We start from the raw sequence: 15,918 nt of genomic DNA, 5'->3' as shown, positions 1-15,918 counted from the left end.
AGCCCCATGTGGGATAGGGTCTGTGTCCAAACTGATTAAGTCGTATCGACCCCAGTGCTTAGAACGGTGCTTGGCACATAGTAAAGGCTTAACAAGTACCATCATTATCATGTCTGAATTCCTCACCTCTCCGATTCCCCTGGGGAAGCAGCACCAGAGGATATGAAATACTCCCCGGTCGGGCAGCAAGGCTTATTTTGCGAGGGCGGGGATCCGTCATTTGTCTTCTTGAGACTTACGGTGCCGATGTGCTTCGGAACGTGGCTTTGCGACTTCTTCGCCCAGTGTGGCCAGGGCTAGGGCTCAGCTCCTGGTGATGCCAAGCTCACTGAAGTCGCGGAGGGTCCGAGAACTCATTCATTCTTTCAGTCGTATTTATTGTGCGCTTACTGTGTGCAGAGCACTGTACTAAGCACTTGGGAGAGGACAATATAACAACAAACGGACACATTCCCTCACCCACAACAAACTCACAGTCCAGAGCAGGAGACAGAAAATAAGTCAGGGGAGCGAGCCACCTTTGAAGAGGAGAGAAATCTTTTGACGCCAGAGGGTTGGGGCCTCTGGGGAAGGGAGGGAGCTTCACTTTGGGGTTCTTTTTGACCCTCCCCTCCCCTCTCCCGTGATCGGAAAAGGCACGGGGCTTAAGACTTTGTCTTGGGGTTTCCTTCTAGGGGCGAAGGATGGAACCGGTTAGATTCGAAGTTGGCCTCGGAACTGCTGTCCATGGTGCAGGAAGGAGAATTCTGGGTGGAAGAGGAGGAGTTTGTTAGGGAATTTGATGAGGTCACCGTTGGTTATCCAGTCACTGAAGAGGGTTGTCTGCAGAGCCTCTATTCAGGTAAGCCGTCGCTCAATCAATTAATAGTACTTATCGAACTGCCTACTTTGAGCAGAGAGACGTGCTAAACGCTAGGGAGGTAGAAGTGATGATCTCTGCCCTCAAAGAGCTATAACGGGGGGAGACAGACCGAGTAATTTCCGGAGAGGCGGAAGAAGGCAGTGGGAAAATGGCCCTGTTAATAGGTGACTGTTTAAACAGTGGCAAAGTAGGTAAATGGATGCGTACAGAAGGGCTGCGGGTGGGTGTGCATGCATAAATGAGGCTGCGGTGACAAAGCATGGAGGTGTTGAGGGGACCTGACCTGGAGAAGAGGAGAAAGTGGGTTTTGAGGAGGTGGGATTTCAGGAGGGTTTTGAACGGGGAGGGAACCCCAGGCAGGGGGAAGGGGTTGGAAGCAGGTAAGTCAATCAGCTGTATTTATTGAGTGCTTATGGTGTGGAGAGCGCCGTACTAAGCACTTGGGAGTACAGTATCCACCCCAGCGCTTAGTACAGTGCCTGGCATATTGTATATTCATTCATTCAGTCGTATTTATTGAGCGCTTACAGTGTACAGAGCACCGTACAATTCAGCAACAGAGACAATCCCTGCCCACAACGGGATCACAGTCTAGAAATACCATGATTAATAATTAATAGAACAGGGGTGGTAGACACGTTCCCTGCCCACAACAAGCTTATTGTCTAGAGGGGGAGACGGACAGTAATATAAATAAATAAATTATGCGCTATGTAAATATATATATATATGCGCTATGGGACTGAGGGACAGGTTCAATAGTATTTATTTATAGTATTTATTGAGCGCTTACTATGTGCAGAGCACTGTACTAAGCGCTTGGGATGAACAAGTCGGCAACAGAGACGGTCCCTGCCGTTTGACGGGCTTACGGTCTAATCGGGGGAGACGGACAGACAAGAACAATGGCACTAAACAGCGTCAAGGGGAAGAACATCTCGTAAAAACCGATGGCAACTAAATAGAATCGAGGCGATGTACAATTCATTAACAAAATAAATAGGGTAACGAAAATATATACAGTTGAGCGGACGAGTACAGTGCTGTGGGGATGGGAAGGGAGAGGTGGAGGAGCAGAGGGAAAAGGGGAAAATGAAGCTTTAGCTGCGGAGAGGTAAAGGGGGGATGGCAGAGGGAGTAGAGGGGGAAGAGGAGCTCAGTCTGGGAAGGCCTCTTGGAGGAGGTGATTTTTAAGTAAGGTTTTGAAGAGGGAAAGAGAATCAGTTTGGCGGAGGTGAGGAGGGAGGGCGTTCCAGGACCGCGGGAGGACGTGACCGGGGGTCGACGGCAGGATAGGCGAGACCGAGGGACGGCGAGGAGGTGGGCGGCGGAGGAGCGGAGCGTGCGGGTTGGGCGGTAGAAAGAGAGAAGGGAGGAGAGGTAGGAAGGGGCAAGGTGATGGAGAGCCTTGAAGCCTAGAGTGAGGAGTTTTTGTTTGGAGCGGAGGTCGATAGGCAACCACTGGAGTTGTTTAAGAAGGGGAGTGACAGGCCCAGATCGTTTCTGCAGGAAGATGAGCCGGGCAGCGGAGTGAAGAATAGACCGGAGCGGGGCGAGAGAGGAGGAAGGGAGGTCAGAGAGAAGGCCGACACAGTAGTCTAGCCGGGATATAACGAGAGCCCGTAACAGTAAGGTAGCCGTTCGGGTGGAGAGGAAAGGGCGGATCTTGGCGATATCGTAGAGGTGAAACCGGCAGGTCTCGGTAACGGATAGGATGTGTGGGGTGAACGAGAGGGACGAGTCAAGGATGACACCGAGATTGCGGGCCTGCGGGACGGGAAGGATGGTCGTGCCATCCACGGTGATAGAGAAGTCTGGGAGAGGACCGGGTTTGGGGGGGAAGATGAGGAGCTCAGTCTTGCCCATGTTGAGTTTTAGGTGGCGGGCCGACATCCAGGTGGAGACGTCCCGGAGGCAGGAGGAGATGCGAGCCTGAAGGGAGGGGGAGAGGACAGGGGCGGAGATGTAGATCTGCGTGTCATCTGCGTAGAGATGGTAGTTAAAGCCGTGAGAGCGGATGAGTTCACCGAGGGAGTGAGTGTATTAAAGGGAGCAGATCAGGATGACGCAGAAGGGAATGCGAGAAGAGGAAATGGGTGAATGGCCTCTGGGAGAAGATGTGTCTTCAAAAAGGCAAGTGGGGAACGAAGGCCAGTGAGAAGGTGAGCTCGGTTGGACCCATTCTCGATGAAAAAGGAACTAGAGGATCGGAGCAGAGGAAGCCAAAATGAAGGGTGTCGGCGTTACAGGCCAGAGCGTTTAGCATTCAGAAGAAGTTATTGCCTAGCAACCACCCTGCCGGTCTCGGTCCCCTCATTTTTTCCTCAGATGTGTTCGACAACGTCGGGCTGTCCCCGTGATTTGACGTGACCCTTTGTATCACGGGATGGGCACATCTGTTCCTCTCTATCCTCCTGCCGACGACACGAGAACGAGTCGGGTTCCATCCCAACCCTGTGAACTTCTGGGCGGGAGAGGCCAGGATTCCCAAACACACTTATAAAGGGTCACTAACACTTATCCCACCTTTTTCCAGGAGACGGAGAGAGGTCGGGGTCCGTTCCTAAAGCGGACATGTCGTTTGTGTTTTTAAACTAGAGAGAGCGTTCCGCCACACTCAGAAACTGTCCGGGGCCTGGGTCGCGGGGCAGTCCGCGGGCGGATGCCGTAACAACAGCAGCTTCCCTAGCAACCCCAAATTCTGGCTGCGGGTCTCGGAACCGAGCGAGGTGTGCGTGGCCCTCCTGCAGAGACCCCGGCGGTACCGGACGGATTGGGCCGGCAGGATCCGGGCTCCAGACGGCGTCGGAGAAGGCCGGAACCGAGAGGGGCTCCCCGGGAAGGAGTACCGGGCCGTGGGGCTGCACGTCTGGAAGGTAATGGAGGCCGGAGGAAATTCTCCCAGAGAAACCCATCGAAAGCCGAGAGGACGGTCGGATGCCAGGACGGAAGCGGAGTTGGGGCCGAACCACCAGGGATGGTAGTTTCCGGTCTGAGGTGGAAACAGGTCCTCATTCCCTTTAGAAAGTTAAAGGAGAGTGCGTCGGTGCCAGTAGAAGCCCTGGGAGCTAAGTGGATAGAGCACAGGCCTGGAGGTCGGAATGGATCTGGGTTCATATCCCGGTTTCACCACTTGTCTGCCGTGTGACCTTGGGCAAGTCACTTCACTTCTCTGGGCCTCAATTCCCACATCACCTGGCATCTACCCCTGGGCTTAGTACAGCACCTGGCACCTAGTAAGCGCTTAACAAATACCACAGTTATTATTAGTGTTGTTGTTGTTAGTCTCTGGGCCTCATTTCCCTCATCTGTAAAATGGGGATTAAGACTGTGAGCCCCATGTGGGACAGGGACCATGTCCAACCCGATTTGCCTGTATCCACCCCAGCACTTAGTCGTGGGCTCTAATCCCGGCTCCGCCACTTGTCAGCTGTGTGACTTTGGGCAAGTCACTTAACTTCTCTGTGCCTCAGTTACCTCACCTATAAAGTGGGGATTAAGACTGTGAGCCCCATGTGGGACAACCTGATTACCTTGTGTTCACCCCAGTGCTTAGAACAGTGCTTGGCACATAGCAAACGCTTAACAAATACTATCACTGTTATTACTATTATTAATGCTTGTACATAATAAGCGCTGAACAAATACCACAATCATTATTTTTTATTATTATCATTACTATTGATGATCTAGGCCTGGCTAGACCCTTTTTCCTCCTGGACTCCGTGCTGGCTAGTGCCTTAAGAAGAACGTAATAATAATAATAATGTTGGTATTTGTTAAGCGCTTACTATGTGCCGAGCACTGTTCTAAGCGCTGGGGTAGACATAGGGGAATCAGGTTGTCCCACGTGGGGCTCACAGTCTTAATCCCCATTTTACAGATGAGGGAACTGAGGCACAGAGAAGTTAAGTGACTTGCCCACAGTCACACAGCCGACAAGTGGCAGAGCTGGGATTTGAACTCATGAGCCCTGACTCCAAAGCCCGTGCTCTTTCCACTGAGCCATGCTGCTCCTCAACGTGGGGTTTTAACCCCAGAGGGAGTGCCAGGGGCTCTTCTTCCTTCTTCTCTTTTCTTCCTCTCCTCCTCATCATCTCTTTCCTCCTCCTATACAAATTCTGGTGGACTGTGGCCACTGCTCCTTAGTCCTGGATCCCCATTTTCCCCTCCTGGTGAGGCAGGAGAAGGGAGCCTTTTCCCAGGCCGCAGCCCTGGGGGGACTGGGTTCCTTGGGGGGGTTTGGTCCAGCCACCCCAGGGACGGTGGGTTCGGGGTGAAGGGGCCATATTTTGGAAAGGGCGGTTGGCTTGCTATTGACCTGTCTGTGGTCCCCCTCCCTTGAGGCAGCTCCCTTCTCGCCCTCTCCCTTCAGGTCGAGAAAAAGCGGTTCAACCTGGCCCGGACCCTGTCGGCCCCGCCGGTGGCCGGCACCGCCTGCCACGCCTACGACCGGGAGGTCCACCTGCGCTGCGAGTTCTCCCCGGGCTATTACCTGGTGGTCCCCAGCGCTTTTCGGAAGGACGCCGCCGCTCAGTTCCTGCTCCGCGTGTTCTCCACGGGACGGGTCTCCCTCAGGTACTCCCAGCCGAGCCGGAGCGCTGTCTGGCTCGTGGCACCTCCTGGCAGAGGAGGAGGAGGAGGAAGAGGAGGGGCCAGTGCAGGGGGCGGCCAGCTGGGCAGGGAAGTTGGGCAGAGGGCTTGAAGGACAGGCCCCTCCCTCCCCGACCCCTCAGGACCTGGGGATCCTGATCCCTTCCCACTCCTGCCCCAGAATTCACAATCCCATCGCGGACTCTCGTTCTAACCTTTGTCCCTCCCACGCCCCGTGTCCATCCCTCCAACGCTCTGTCCACCCTCTCCTCCCCCGCCCCATGTCCATTAGAGAAGCAGCGTGGTGGAGTGGATAAAGCACAGGCCTGACCTGAGAGTCAGAAGGCCATGGGTTCTAATTCCATCTCTGCCACTTGTCTGCTGTGTGACCTTGGACAAGTCACTTCACTTCTTGGTGTCTCAGTTTCCTCATCTGTAAAATGGGGATGGGACAACCTGATTACCCCATATCTACCCTAGCACTTAGAACAGTGCTCGGCACATAGTAAGTGCTTAACGAATACCAACATTTTTTTTTTCCCCTCTGGGCTTCACTGACCTCATCTGGTAAACGGATTGAGACTGTGAGCCCCATGTGGCACAGGGACTGCGTCCAACCTGATCAACTTGGCTCTACCCTAGCGCTTAGAACAGTGCTTGGCACATAGTAAGTGCTTAACAAGGACCAGAATTATTCCTTCATTCATTCATTCAGGAGTATTTATTGAGCACTTACTATGTGCAGAGCACTGTACTAAGTGTTTGGAATGTACAAATCGGTAACAGAGACAGTCCCTGCCCTTTGACGGGCTTACGGTCTAATCGGGGGAGACGGACAGACAAGAACGACAGCAATAAATAGAATCGAGGGGATGAGCATCTCATTAAAACAATAGCAAATAAATAGAATCGAGGTGATGTACATCTCATTAACAAAATAAATAGGGTAATGAAAATATGTACAGTTGAGCAGATGAGTAGAGTGCTGAGGGGAGGGGAAGGGAGAGGGGGAGGAGCAGAGGGAAAGGGGGGAAAAGAGGGCTTAGCTGAGGGGAGGTGAAGGAGGGGTAGAGGGGAGCAGAGGGGAGAGGAGGAAGAGGAGGAGGACCTGCAGCCGTTGTGCCGGGAATTAGGGCTCCTCCACTCTGAGCTCCGCCCTTCCCCGCTGCCGTCTCACTTTTGCTTTCCCTCTCTCCTCCGACAGCGAGCTCAAACTAGCCCGCGACAGTGGCTTGGCCAGAGAAGAGGTCCCGGCCGGGGAGTGGGAGACGGTGCAGCTGGAGGGGAGCTGGAGAAGCGGGCAGACGGCAGGGGGAAGCCGCAACTTCCCCTCCTTCCCCAGCAATCCCTGCTTCCCTCTGTGCGTCGCCCCAGGCCCAGGGGCCCAGAGGGTCCAGGTGACACTTCGCCAGCACTGCCAGGATCGCTGCCATCCAATCGGCTTCCACATCTTCCAGGTACGGCCGGGCGGCGGAGACCCCCCGGGCCCCCGACGGCTCATCGTTTGATTCCGACCGGGGCGGGGAGGGTCCGTCGCCCGCTTGTTGGGTGGTGTGGGACCTTAGCAGCGAGCAGCCGTGGCCCACCGCCGTAAGTTGCATTGAGAGAGAGGTCTGTCCCTCTTTATGGCTGTATCTACTCTCCAAGCGCTTAGTACAGTGCCCTGCGCCCAATGAGCGCTCAAAAAATACGACTGAATGAATTGATTGAATGAATGAAGAGATGTGTAAGACTGAGGATGCTGGGGGGTTGGATGAGAATGGTTCAAAAATAAAATAAAATAATGGTATTTGTTAATCGCTTACTATGTGCCAGGCACTGTACTAAGCGCTGGGCTTAGTGGAGCCTGGTCAGTCAGTCAATTGAACGCTTTCTCTGTGCAGAGCACTGTACTTGGGGAAGCAGCGTGGCTCAGTGGAAAAGTTCCTGGGCTTCGGAGTCAGAGGTCATGAGTTCGACTCCCGGCTCTGCCACTTGTCAGCTGTGTGACTGTGGGCAAGTCACTTCACTTCTCTGTGCCTCAGTTATCTCATCTGTAAAATGGGGATTAACTGTGAGCCTCACGTGGGACAACCTGATTACCCTGTATCTACCCCAGCGCTGAGAACAGTGCTCTGCATATAGTAAGCGCTCAACAAATACCACCATTATTATTACTAAGAGCTTAGGAGAGTTAAAAAGAACACATAATCCCAGCCCAGGCCTGGGAGCTAGCCATTAGGCCGTGCTGCTTCTCACCCAGGATGGTGCCTGGGCTCCCTTGGGAAAGTGTCCCTCGGTCTCTGCTTCTGGACATGGGTTTTAATCCCTGCCCCATCCCTTATCTGCTGGGGGCCCTTGAGCAAATCACTTCATTTCTCTGGGCCTCCGTTACCTCATCTGGAAAATGGGGGTTGAGACTGTAAGCCCCATGTGGGACAGGAACTGTGTCCAGCCTGATTAGCAAGGATCTACCCCAGCACCTAGTTCAGTGCCTGGCGCATAGTAAGCACTTAATACTATATATTCTCCCCGCTGCTAGTCTGTGAGCCTGTTGTTGGGTAGGGATTGTCTCTATTTGTTGCCAAATTGTACTTTTCAAGTGTTTAGTCCAGTGCTCTGCACACAGTAAGCGCTCAATAAATACCATTGAATGAATGAATGAATGAATAAAAAAAATCCTGGGGTCTTTAGGTTCTGCTGCGGAGGAGCCCTACTGTATCAGAGGGCGTCTTTTGGAGACTGCTAATGGTTGAACTAGTGGCTTGATCTCCTGATTCTGTTTATTGCCATTGTTCTTGTCTGTCCGTCTCCCCCGATTAGACCGTAAGCCCGTCAAACGGCAGGAACTGTCTCTATCTGTTGCCGACTTGTTCATTCCAAGCGCTTAGTCCAGTGCTCTGCACATAGTAAGCGCTCAATAAATACTATTGAATGAAAGAATGAATGATTCCTCTTCTCCTTCTGACCCCTCTTCCCTCCTCCTTGCTTTTCTTCCTGTGTGACTGGATTCTCTCTGTCTCTGTCTCTCTCCCACAAATGAGCACTGCTGGGAGGAAAATATTCCCGTAAATAATGTCCTGATCTGGACTGAAGAATCATAGTGTAGCTCCTTATGAACAAGGGTTAAATTAATAATTAAGGTACTTGTTAAGCGCTTACTATAAGCTAAGTACTGTTCTAAGTCCTGGGATAGATACAAGTTAATCAGATCGGACGCAGTCCCTGTCTCACATGGAGCTCACAGACTCAATCTCCATTTTACAGATGAGGTAACCGAGGCCCAGAGAAGTGAAGTGACTTGCCCCAGGTCACCCAGCAGACAGGTGGTGGAGCCGGAATTAGAAACCAGGTCCTTCTGACTCCCAGGCCCGGGCTCTATCCACCAAGCCACGCTACTTCTCATTGAATAGGATTGATTGATTAATCGACAGGTTCTCGGATCTGGGAGTTATAGTGGGCAGGGAAATGTAAGTTCAATTGGCATGTTGAGGAAGGGACATCTTTTGCTTTAAAAAGAAGAGGAGGCAGGGAAAAATGGAAGAAAGCCTTGTCCAGCCCTGATGCAGGAGATGTCTTGCCCGCTTTCGCACAGTGGGGACGGACACTTGAACCGTGGAGGCCGCCAAGCCAGATATCACCTCTCACCCTGTCCACCCCCGGCTCAGGTGCCGGGGAGCGGCGGCCGGACCTCGGAGGCGTCCCCCTGGTTGCGCGGGGAGCCTTTGTTGAGCTGCGTGCCGCACTGCTACGACCAGGAAGTCAGCCAACTCTGCCGGCTTGCCCCAGGGAACTACGGGATCGTGCCCTCCACCTACCTGCCTGACCTGGAAGGAGACTTCACCCTGACCATAGCGACCAAAATCGACAGGTAGGAGCCCGCGGGCCGACTGGCCGGTTGCAAGTTGCCTGAGCGGCGTTTCACTCCCCTTTGCAGCTGCTCCCCCGTGGCCAGAGGCATCTGGTGCTAGAAGGATCAAGACCCCTTCCCACAGCGGCCCACCCCCCCAGAACTTTTGGTTTCAACCCAGATTGTAAGCTCCTCCAGGGCCAGGACTGTATCCGTTTCTGCTTCTGTACACCCCAGGGCACGTAGTACAGTGCATATTAAGCTTGAGGTGACGGGAGGACATCCGAGATATCTTGAAGACAAGAGGGAATGCGAGATTGCAGAGGGAGAGAGATCAGGTCTGGAGATGTAGATTTGGGTATCGTCCGCATAGAGGTGGTAGCTGAAGCCGTGGGAGCGAATGAGTTCTCCGGGGGAGTGGGGGTAGATGGAGAATAGAAGGAGACCCAGAACTGAACCTTGAGGGACCCCCACAGTTAGTGTGTGGGAGTGGGGGAGGAGGAGCCCCCAAAGGAGACTGAGAATGAACAACCAGAGAGATAAGAGGAGAACCAGTAGAGGACAATGGCGGTGAAGCCTAGATTGGACAATGTTTCCAGGAAGTAGCATGACTTTGTGGATAGAGCACAGGCTTGGGAGTAACGAAGACCTGGGTTCTTATCCCTGTTCCATCACTCTTCTGTTGTGTGACTTTGGGCAAGTCACTTAACAAATAAAAAAAAAAAAAAGCAACTTCTCTGTGCCTCAGTTACCTCATTTGGAAAATAGGATTAGAAGTGTGAGCCCCATGGGACAGGTGTCCAACCCGATTAGCTTGTATCTATCCCAGCACTTAATACATTGCCTGGCATATAATAAGTGGTTTAGAAATACCATAAAAACAGTCATTTAGATTGTGAGCCCGTTATCGGGCAGGGATTGTCTCTATCTGTTGCCGAATTGTCTTAGTACAATTCCAAGCGCTTAGTACGGTGCTCTGCACATAGTTAGCGCTCAATAAATACTATTGAATGAATGAATGAAAAGAGAGGAAGGGGGTTAAGACTACAAGCCCCATATGGGACATGAACTGAGTCCAACCTGATTGTCTTGTATCTCCCCCAGCACTTAGTACAGTGCCTGGCACAGAATAAGTGCTTAATAATACTGTAAATTTTAGAAAAGGAAATAGTCCCTAACCATAGTGAGTTTTCACTCTAATGTGGGAGTAGGGACAGAAAAATATTTAGGGTACTCAATAAATAAATGATTGCACAGCTGATTCTACATCTACACCCACAAGTGCTGAAAAAGAGAGTAAAATATATTAGGGCTTAAGCTCATTATGAGTGGGGAAGGTGTCTGCTAATTCTGTTGTACTGTACTCTCCCAAGCACTTGGTACAGTGCTCTGCACATAGTAAGCACTTAATAAATACCATTGATTGATTGTATAGGGCTTGAGGCTGCCATTGAGTTCAAATGACTTTTTTTTTTTACGGTATTAAGCGCTTACTCTGTGCTAAGTACTGGCGTAGATACAAGCAAATCAGGTTGGACACGGTCCCTGTCCCAAATGGGGCCCACAGTCTTAATCCCCATTTTACAGATGAGGGAACTGAGACCCAGAGAGTTTGTGACTTGCCCAAGGTCGCCCAGTAGACAAGTGGCGGAGCCGAGATTAGGACACAGTTCCTTCCGACCCCCTGGCCTGTGCTCAATCCACTTGTCCAACTTGATTTGCTTGTATCCAAATTGATTTGCTTAACAAATACCCCATTTTGTGTTACTATTATTGTTGTAATTATTATCTGACCGGAAACTTAGCTAGCACCTCTGATGAGCTCTGTCGATTTATCCTTCTCCTCTCTGCAGGAAGCCCATTAAGAGTCAGGAGACGCTGGGGCAAGTCGTGCAGGAGGTACGTAGCCACCGAGACCACTGTCCCCACCAGGCTCCCTCAGCCCCCTGCACACCGGCCTCTTGGATGGGACCCATTTCGGTAGGGCTGAGCGGCCCCTTTGATCTCAAAAAGACTCTCTTGGGTACAGACCGGTAGCGACGGGAAATGCCCAAGCCCCGTGAACATGGGCTGTGCTCCGGGGGTGGCTCTAGGTCCCTCTTTGTTCACCAAAGAAGGCGGGCTGGCTTTCCTCCTCCGATCCTGGGAACTGGTTGAATCGGGGCATAGAGAAGCAGCGTGACAGAGTGGATCAAGCATGGGCCTGGGAGTCAGAAGAACCTGGGTTCTAATCCCGGGTCTGCTGGGTGGCCTCAGGCGAGTCACTTAAATTCTCGGGACCTCAGTTACTGCATCTGGAAAATGGGGATGAAGACTGGGATCTCCTAGTGGGAGAGGGCCTGTGTCCAACCTGATCAGCTTGGATCTACCCCAGTGCTTAGAACAGTGCCCGGATAGTAAGTGCTTAACAAATACCATAAAAAGTGAGGGGTTTTCTCCTCTAGAACAGTTTCTCTGACGAAACCCTAACAGCGAATCAAACTTGTTGATCAGCTGGTCCCTGCCAGGCTTGAATGTCCCCTTTGGGTGTTGGGAACCGTGGTTCAGGTGAGCATGCCTGAGTAGGCCGCGTATAATCGTGCCCAGCAGCACCCTCACCCGCTGCCGAGGACGCCCTAATCCCCGCTCCAGCCCTCGGAGCGGGAGGTCCGCACCCAAGCTCAGCCCACGCAGGCCGTCCCTCCTCCTGGCCCGACCCGGCCTGTGGGTTCCGGTCCCAGGACCCGGCCGAAGCTCGAGCCATTAGGCTACCCCGGGAGCCATATTGGAAAAGTATTGGACGGTGTAGCTAGGCACTAAGCTGGTTCCAGGCAAGGAACTTGTCTGCTAAGACCGCTCTGGTCGGGGCCTACGTCCAGCTGCAGGGTTTCTGTGATAAAGCCAGATCCGTGACGGACGACAAGTGCCTGACGTCGTCCCATTCTCGCAAGCCCTTAGTACTCGGCACGTAGTAAGCGCTCAGTGAAGACCATCGGACGATCGATCGGTTGATTGAAGGGGCTCCCCCTCCGAGATCTGTGGCAGAGAGACGGGGGCCGTGACTGCCGTGGCAGCGGGGTGGTGGTGGGCCTCGGGGCCGCAGAACGGCTCTGTGGCCTGGCGCCACCTTGGATCCGATCCGGCCGGCTTCAGCCGGCTGGCCTTCCTTTCTCCGGGGTGACGGGAGGAAGATTTGGGCAGCTTTTGCTGTCTGCCGCCCGGGGTTGAGCACAGTGCCTTGCACACAGTAAACTCTCAGTGAACAGCATTAGTTGATGGATTGAAGGGCCTTTCTCTCTCTGAAGCCATTAAATGTCGATTCACTAAAATCCCCCCTTTCCTCCCCATCGTAACTGCTACCATGTTAATCCAGTCATTCATCCTAGCCCGTTTTGATTATTGTATCAGCGTCCTTGCTGGCCTCCCAGCCTCCTGTCTCTTCCCACGCCAATCCGTACTTTCATTCTGCTGCCGGGATCATTTCTCTACAAAAATCATCAGGACGTGTTTCCCCTCACCTCAAGAACCTCCAGTGATTGCCCATCCACCTCCACCTCAAACAAACTCCTTACCATTGGGTTTAATAATAATAATAATAATAAAATAATGTTGGTATTTGTTAAACGCCTACTATGTGCCGAACACTGTTCTAAGCACTGGGATAAATACAGGGTCATCAGGTTGTCCCACGTGAGGCTCACAGTCTTCATCCCCATTTTACAGATGAGGTAACTGACGCCCAGAGAAGTGAAGCGACTTGCCCACGGTCACACAGCTGCCAAGTGGCAGAGCAGGGATTCGAACCCATGACCCCTGACTCCCAAGCCCAGGCTCTTTCCACTGAGCCACGCTTCTTCCCTAAAGCAGTCCATCACCTTGCCCTCTCCTGCCTCACCTCACTACTCTCCTACTACAAAACCCAGCCCGCACACTTGGCTTCTATAATGCCAACCTTCTCACTGTACCTTGATCTCGTCTACCTCCCGCCGACCTCTCGCCCACATCCTGCCTCTGGTCCAGACCACCCTTCCTCCTCATATCTGACAATCAGTGACTGTCTTCAAAGCCTTATTGAAGGCTCAACTCCTCCAAGAAGCCTTCCCTGCCTAAGCGCTCCTTTCCTCTTCTCCCACTCCCTTCTGTGTCATCCTGATTTGCTCCTTTCATTCATTCCTCCCTCCCAGCCCCACAACACCTATGTACATATCTGTCAATTCTTTAGTTTTATTATTTCTATCTCCGCCCCTCTCGACTGTAAGCTCATTGTAGGCGGGGAATGTGTCTGTTTATTGTTCTATTGTACTCTTCCAAGCGGTTAGTACAGTGCTCTGCACACAGTAAATGCTCAACAAATACGAATGGCTGACTGACGATTTGGAAGGAATTCGATGCAAGCCCTTGAGTGTGTCTCATATCTCCCTTAGTGGTCCTTTTATGTTGCTGACCTGAAAGCTACCCAGAGGAAAAGTGGAAATGGTCCCACAATCTGGGGCTCAAGGCTTGATCCATTTGGTTTGGTTGTAGTGATAATAATAATAATAATATGGTATTTATTAACCACTTACTCTGTGCCAGGCAGTGTACTAAGCATTAGATAGAAGCAAATTGGATTGACTTAGTCCCTGTCCCACATGGAGCTTCACAGTCTTAATCCCCATTGTACAGATGGGGTAACTAAGACCTAGAGGAAGTGAAATGACTTACCCAAGGTCACACAGCAGACAAATGGCAGAGCTGAGATGAGAACCTAGGGTTCCGCCAATTTCCAGGCCCGTGCTCTATCTACTAGGCCATGGATGTCTGGACCCCTTCCTATAAATGCAATCCTGTGTACTGAGTTGGCGAGACCAACTCCAGACCAAGCACCGTGTGAGGGATGACGGGGTGGCCTCCTCTTCCTCGCAGGTCTCCTTCAGGGCGGTGATGAAAAGGTAACCACAGACGGCCTCAGTTGGCACTGTTTTGGAAAACCCGGCCCTCCTCCTGCCGTGGAGCCCGAGATCCCCCAAAGGATCCTGGCCACGGGGCTTTCCGCGCCGGCCTCCCGATCGGAGAAGCATCAGGAGACTCAGCGGGCCCCTGTGCTGTACCTTCCGCACAGCTCGGCTCGGGGGCTACGTCCGGCTGCCGAGTCTCCCGGAAGAAGCCGGTTCCGTGACGGACAACAGGTGCCTGTTAATCCAAATCCTCAGGAGTTCCAGCGGGGCCAGGAGAAGTAAGGGGCAGGACCAGGCAAGGCAGTCCAAGACCACCGGTGGCCCCGGGTCAGGCGAGGGGCTCTCTGGAGCCCAAGAAGAATCCTGGATGGGGAACCGTAAATCAGTCCTGCATCTTGCTCTCTAGCCAGGGGCGGGCAAAGGCAACCATTCTCTAGATTTTGGGGCTCGGGGGGCGGGTTGGGGGAGTGGACTGGAATAGCGGTAGATTGTTCTGGATCACATGAGTGCTGGTGAGCGGTGGGAATGGCAACTACCTTCCAGGACTTTGACAAAATTCCTTCCCAATCACCTTTTTATGGCTTCAGAGGGAAGCCCCGGTAGCAGTTAGGATTGTATTGTAAAGGGCATTTTAAAATTCCAGTTTAAGTTTATTTCTCATTTGGAGTAATTTTTTGATGTCATTTTTAAAAATAAAGACGTGAATGCTGATCAGAATGGTGATGCCTTGATCTTATTCTGCGGGGGTCGCGGGTCTGCTTTTCCTCAGCCAAGTTCATTTCTCCAGCCCAGAATCGACAGCCAGTCCCTGCCGACGACAGGGTATCCGACTTCTTTAGGGAATGGGAGGGCAAAGTTGGGCAGTTGGCCCAACTGTGTGTGTGTGGCCGAAGGGTTAGAGCCTAGGTTGAGGGAGGATAAGGAAGGGTACAGCCTGCAGCCTCTACCTCAGAGGCCGTCGGGGTGGATGAGTTATGGGCCGAGGGAGAAGCAGCTTAGTCTAGTGGAGGGAGCGTGGGTCTGGGAGTCAGAAGGTCATGGGTTTTAATCCTGATTCTGCCGCTATCTGCTGTGCTACCTTGGGCAAGACACTTCCCTTCTCTGTGCCTCGTTTATCTCATCTTTAAAATGGGGAGTAAGACTGTGAGCCCCATACAGGACGGGGACTGTGTTCAACCCGATTTGCTTGTAACCAGCTTAGTACAGTGCCTGGCACAAAGTGGGCACTTAACAGATACCATAATTATTATTATTATCCATTTATTAATCTGGCCCAATACCTTGTAAGCATAATGTGAAGGTAAATGAGGTAATAATCCCTCTAGACCTGTGAGCTTCTGCATTTATCTGCTGCAAATCACTTCTCTCTGCCTTGGTTCCTTCATCCGCAAGATGGGGAGTCAATACCTCAGCTCCCCACGAGAGACCTAATTATCTTGTAGCCACCCTGGTGGTAAGAACTATTCATTCATTCAGTGATTCAATCATATTTGCATGGCCTCGTGCCAAGGACACAGGCTTGGAAGTCAGAGGATGTGGGTTCTAATCCTGGATCCGCCACTTGTCTGCAGTGTGACCTCGGGCAAGTCACTTCTCTGTGCCTCAGTAACCTCACCTGTAAAATGGGGATGAAAACTGTGAGCCCCACGGGGGACAACTTGATTACCTTCTATCTACCCCAAACTGCTATCACGTTAGTACAATCAATCATCCTATCC

At 52.2% G+C, this 15,918-nt stretch overlaps 1 protein-coding gene across 3 annotated transcripts in view; it reads left to right on the top strand.

Annotated features, from left to right (window-relative positions):
* CAPN10 (calpain 10) overlaps window positions 1-14,917 on the top strand; it is a 40,258-nt gene extending 25,341 nt beyond the window's left edge. For 2 of the 3 annotated variants that reach the window (XM_029070236.2, XM_029070240.1), the window contains exons 7-13: window positions 675-841; window positions 3,461-3,738; window positions 5,238-5,440; window positions 6,660-6,912; window positions 9,103-9,305; window positions 11,138-11,183; window positions 14,169-14,917. In XM_029070236.2, coding sequence (XP_028926069.1) covers window positions 675-841; window positions 3,461-3,738; window positions 5,238-5,440; window positions 6,660-6,912; window positions 9,103-9,305; window positions 11,138-11,183; window positions 14,169-14,198 — 1,180 coding nt within the window. In that variant the 3' untranslated portion in view covers window positions 14,199-14,917. Of the gene's footprint in view, window positions 1-674; window positions 842-3,460; window positions 3,739-5,237; window positions 5,441-6,659; window positions 6,913-9,102; window positions 9,306-11,137; window positions 11,184-14,168 lie in introns of those variants that run through there. The other variant, XM_029070242.2, reaches the window with a different exon arrangement.
* Window positions 14,918-15,918: the final 1,001 nt, after the last annotated feature.

Source organism: Ornithorhynchus anatinus, chromosome 1 (assembly GCF_004115215.2).
Source record: "Ornithorhynchus anatinus isolate Pmale09 chromosome 1, mOrnAna1.pri.v4, whole genome shotgun sequence".
NCBI lineage: Eukaryota > Metazoa > Chordata > Mammalia > Monotremata > Ornithorhynchidae > Ornithorhynchus > Ornithorhynchus anatinus.
This window is presented reverse-complemented; position numbering and strand designations above follow the sequence as displayed.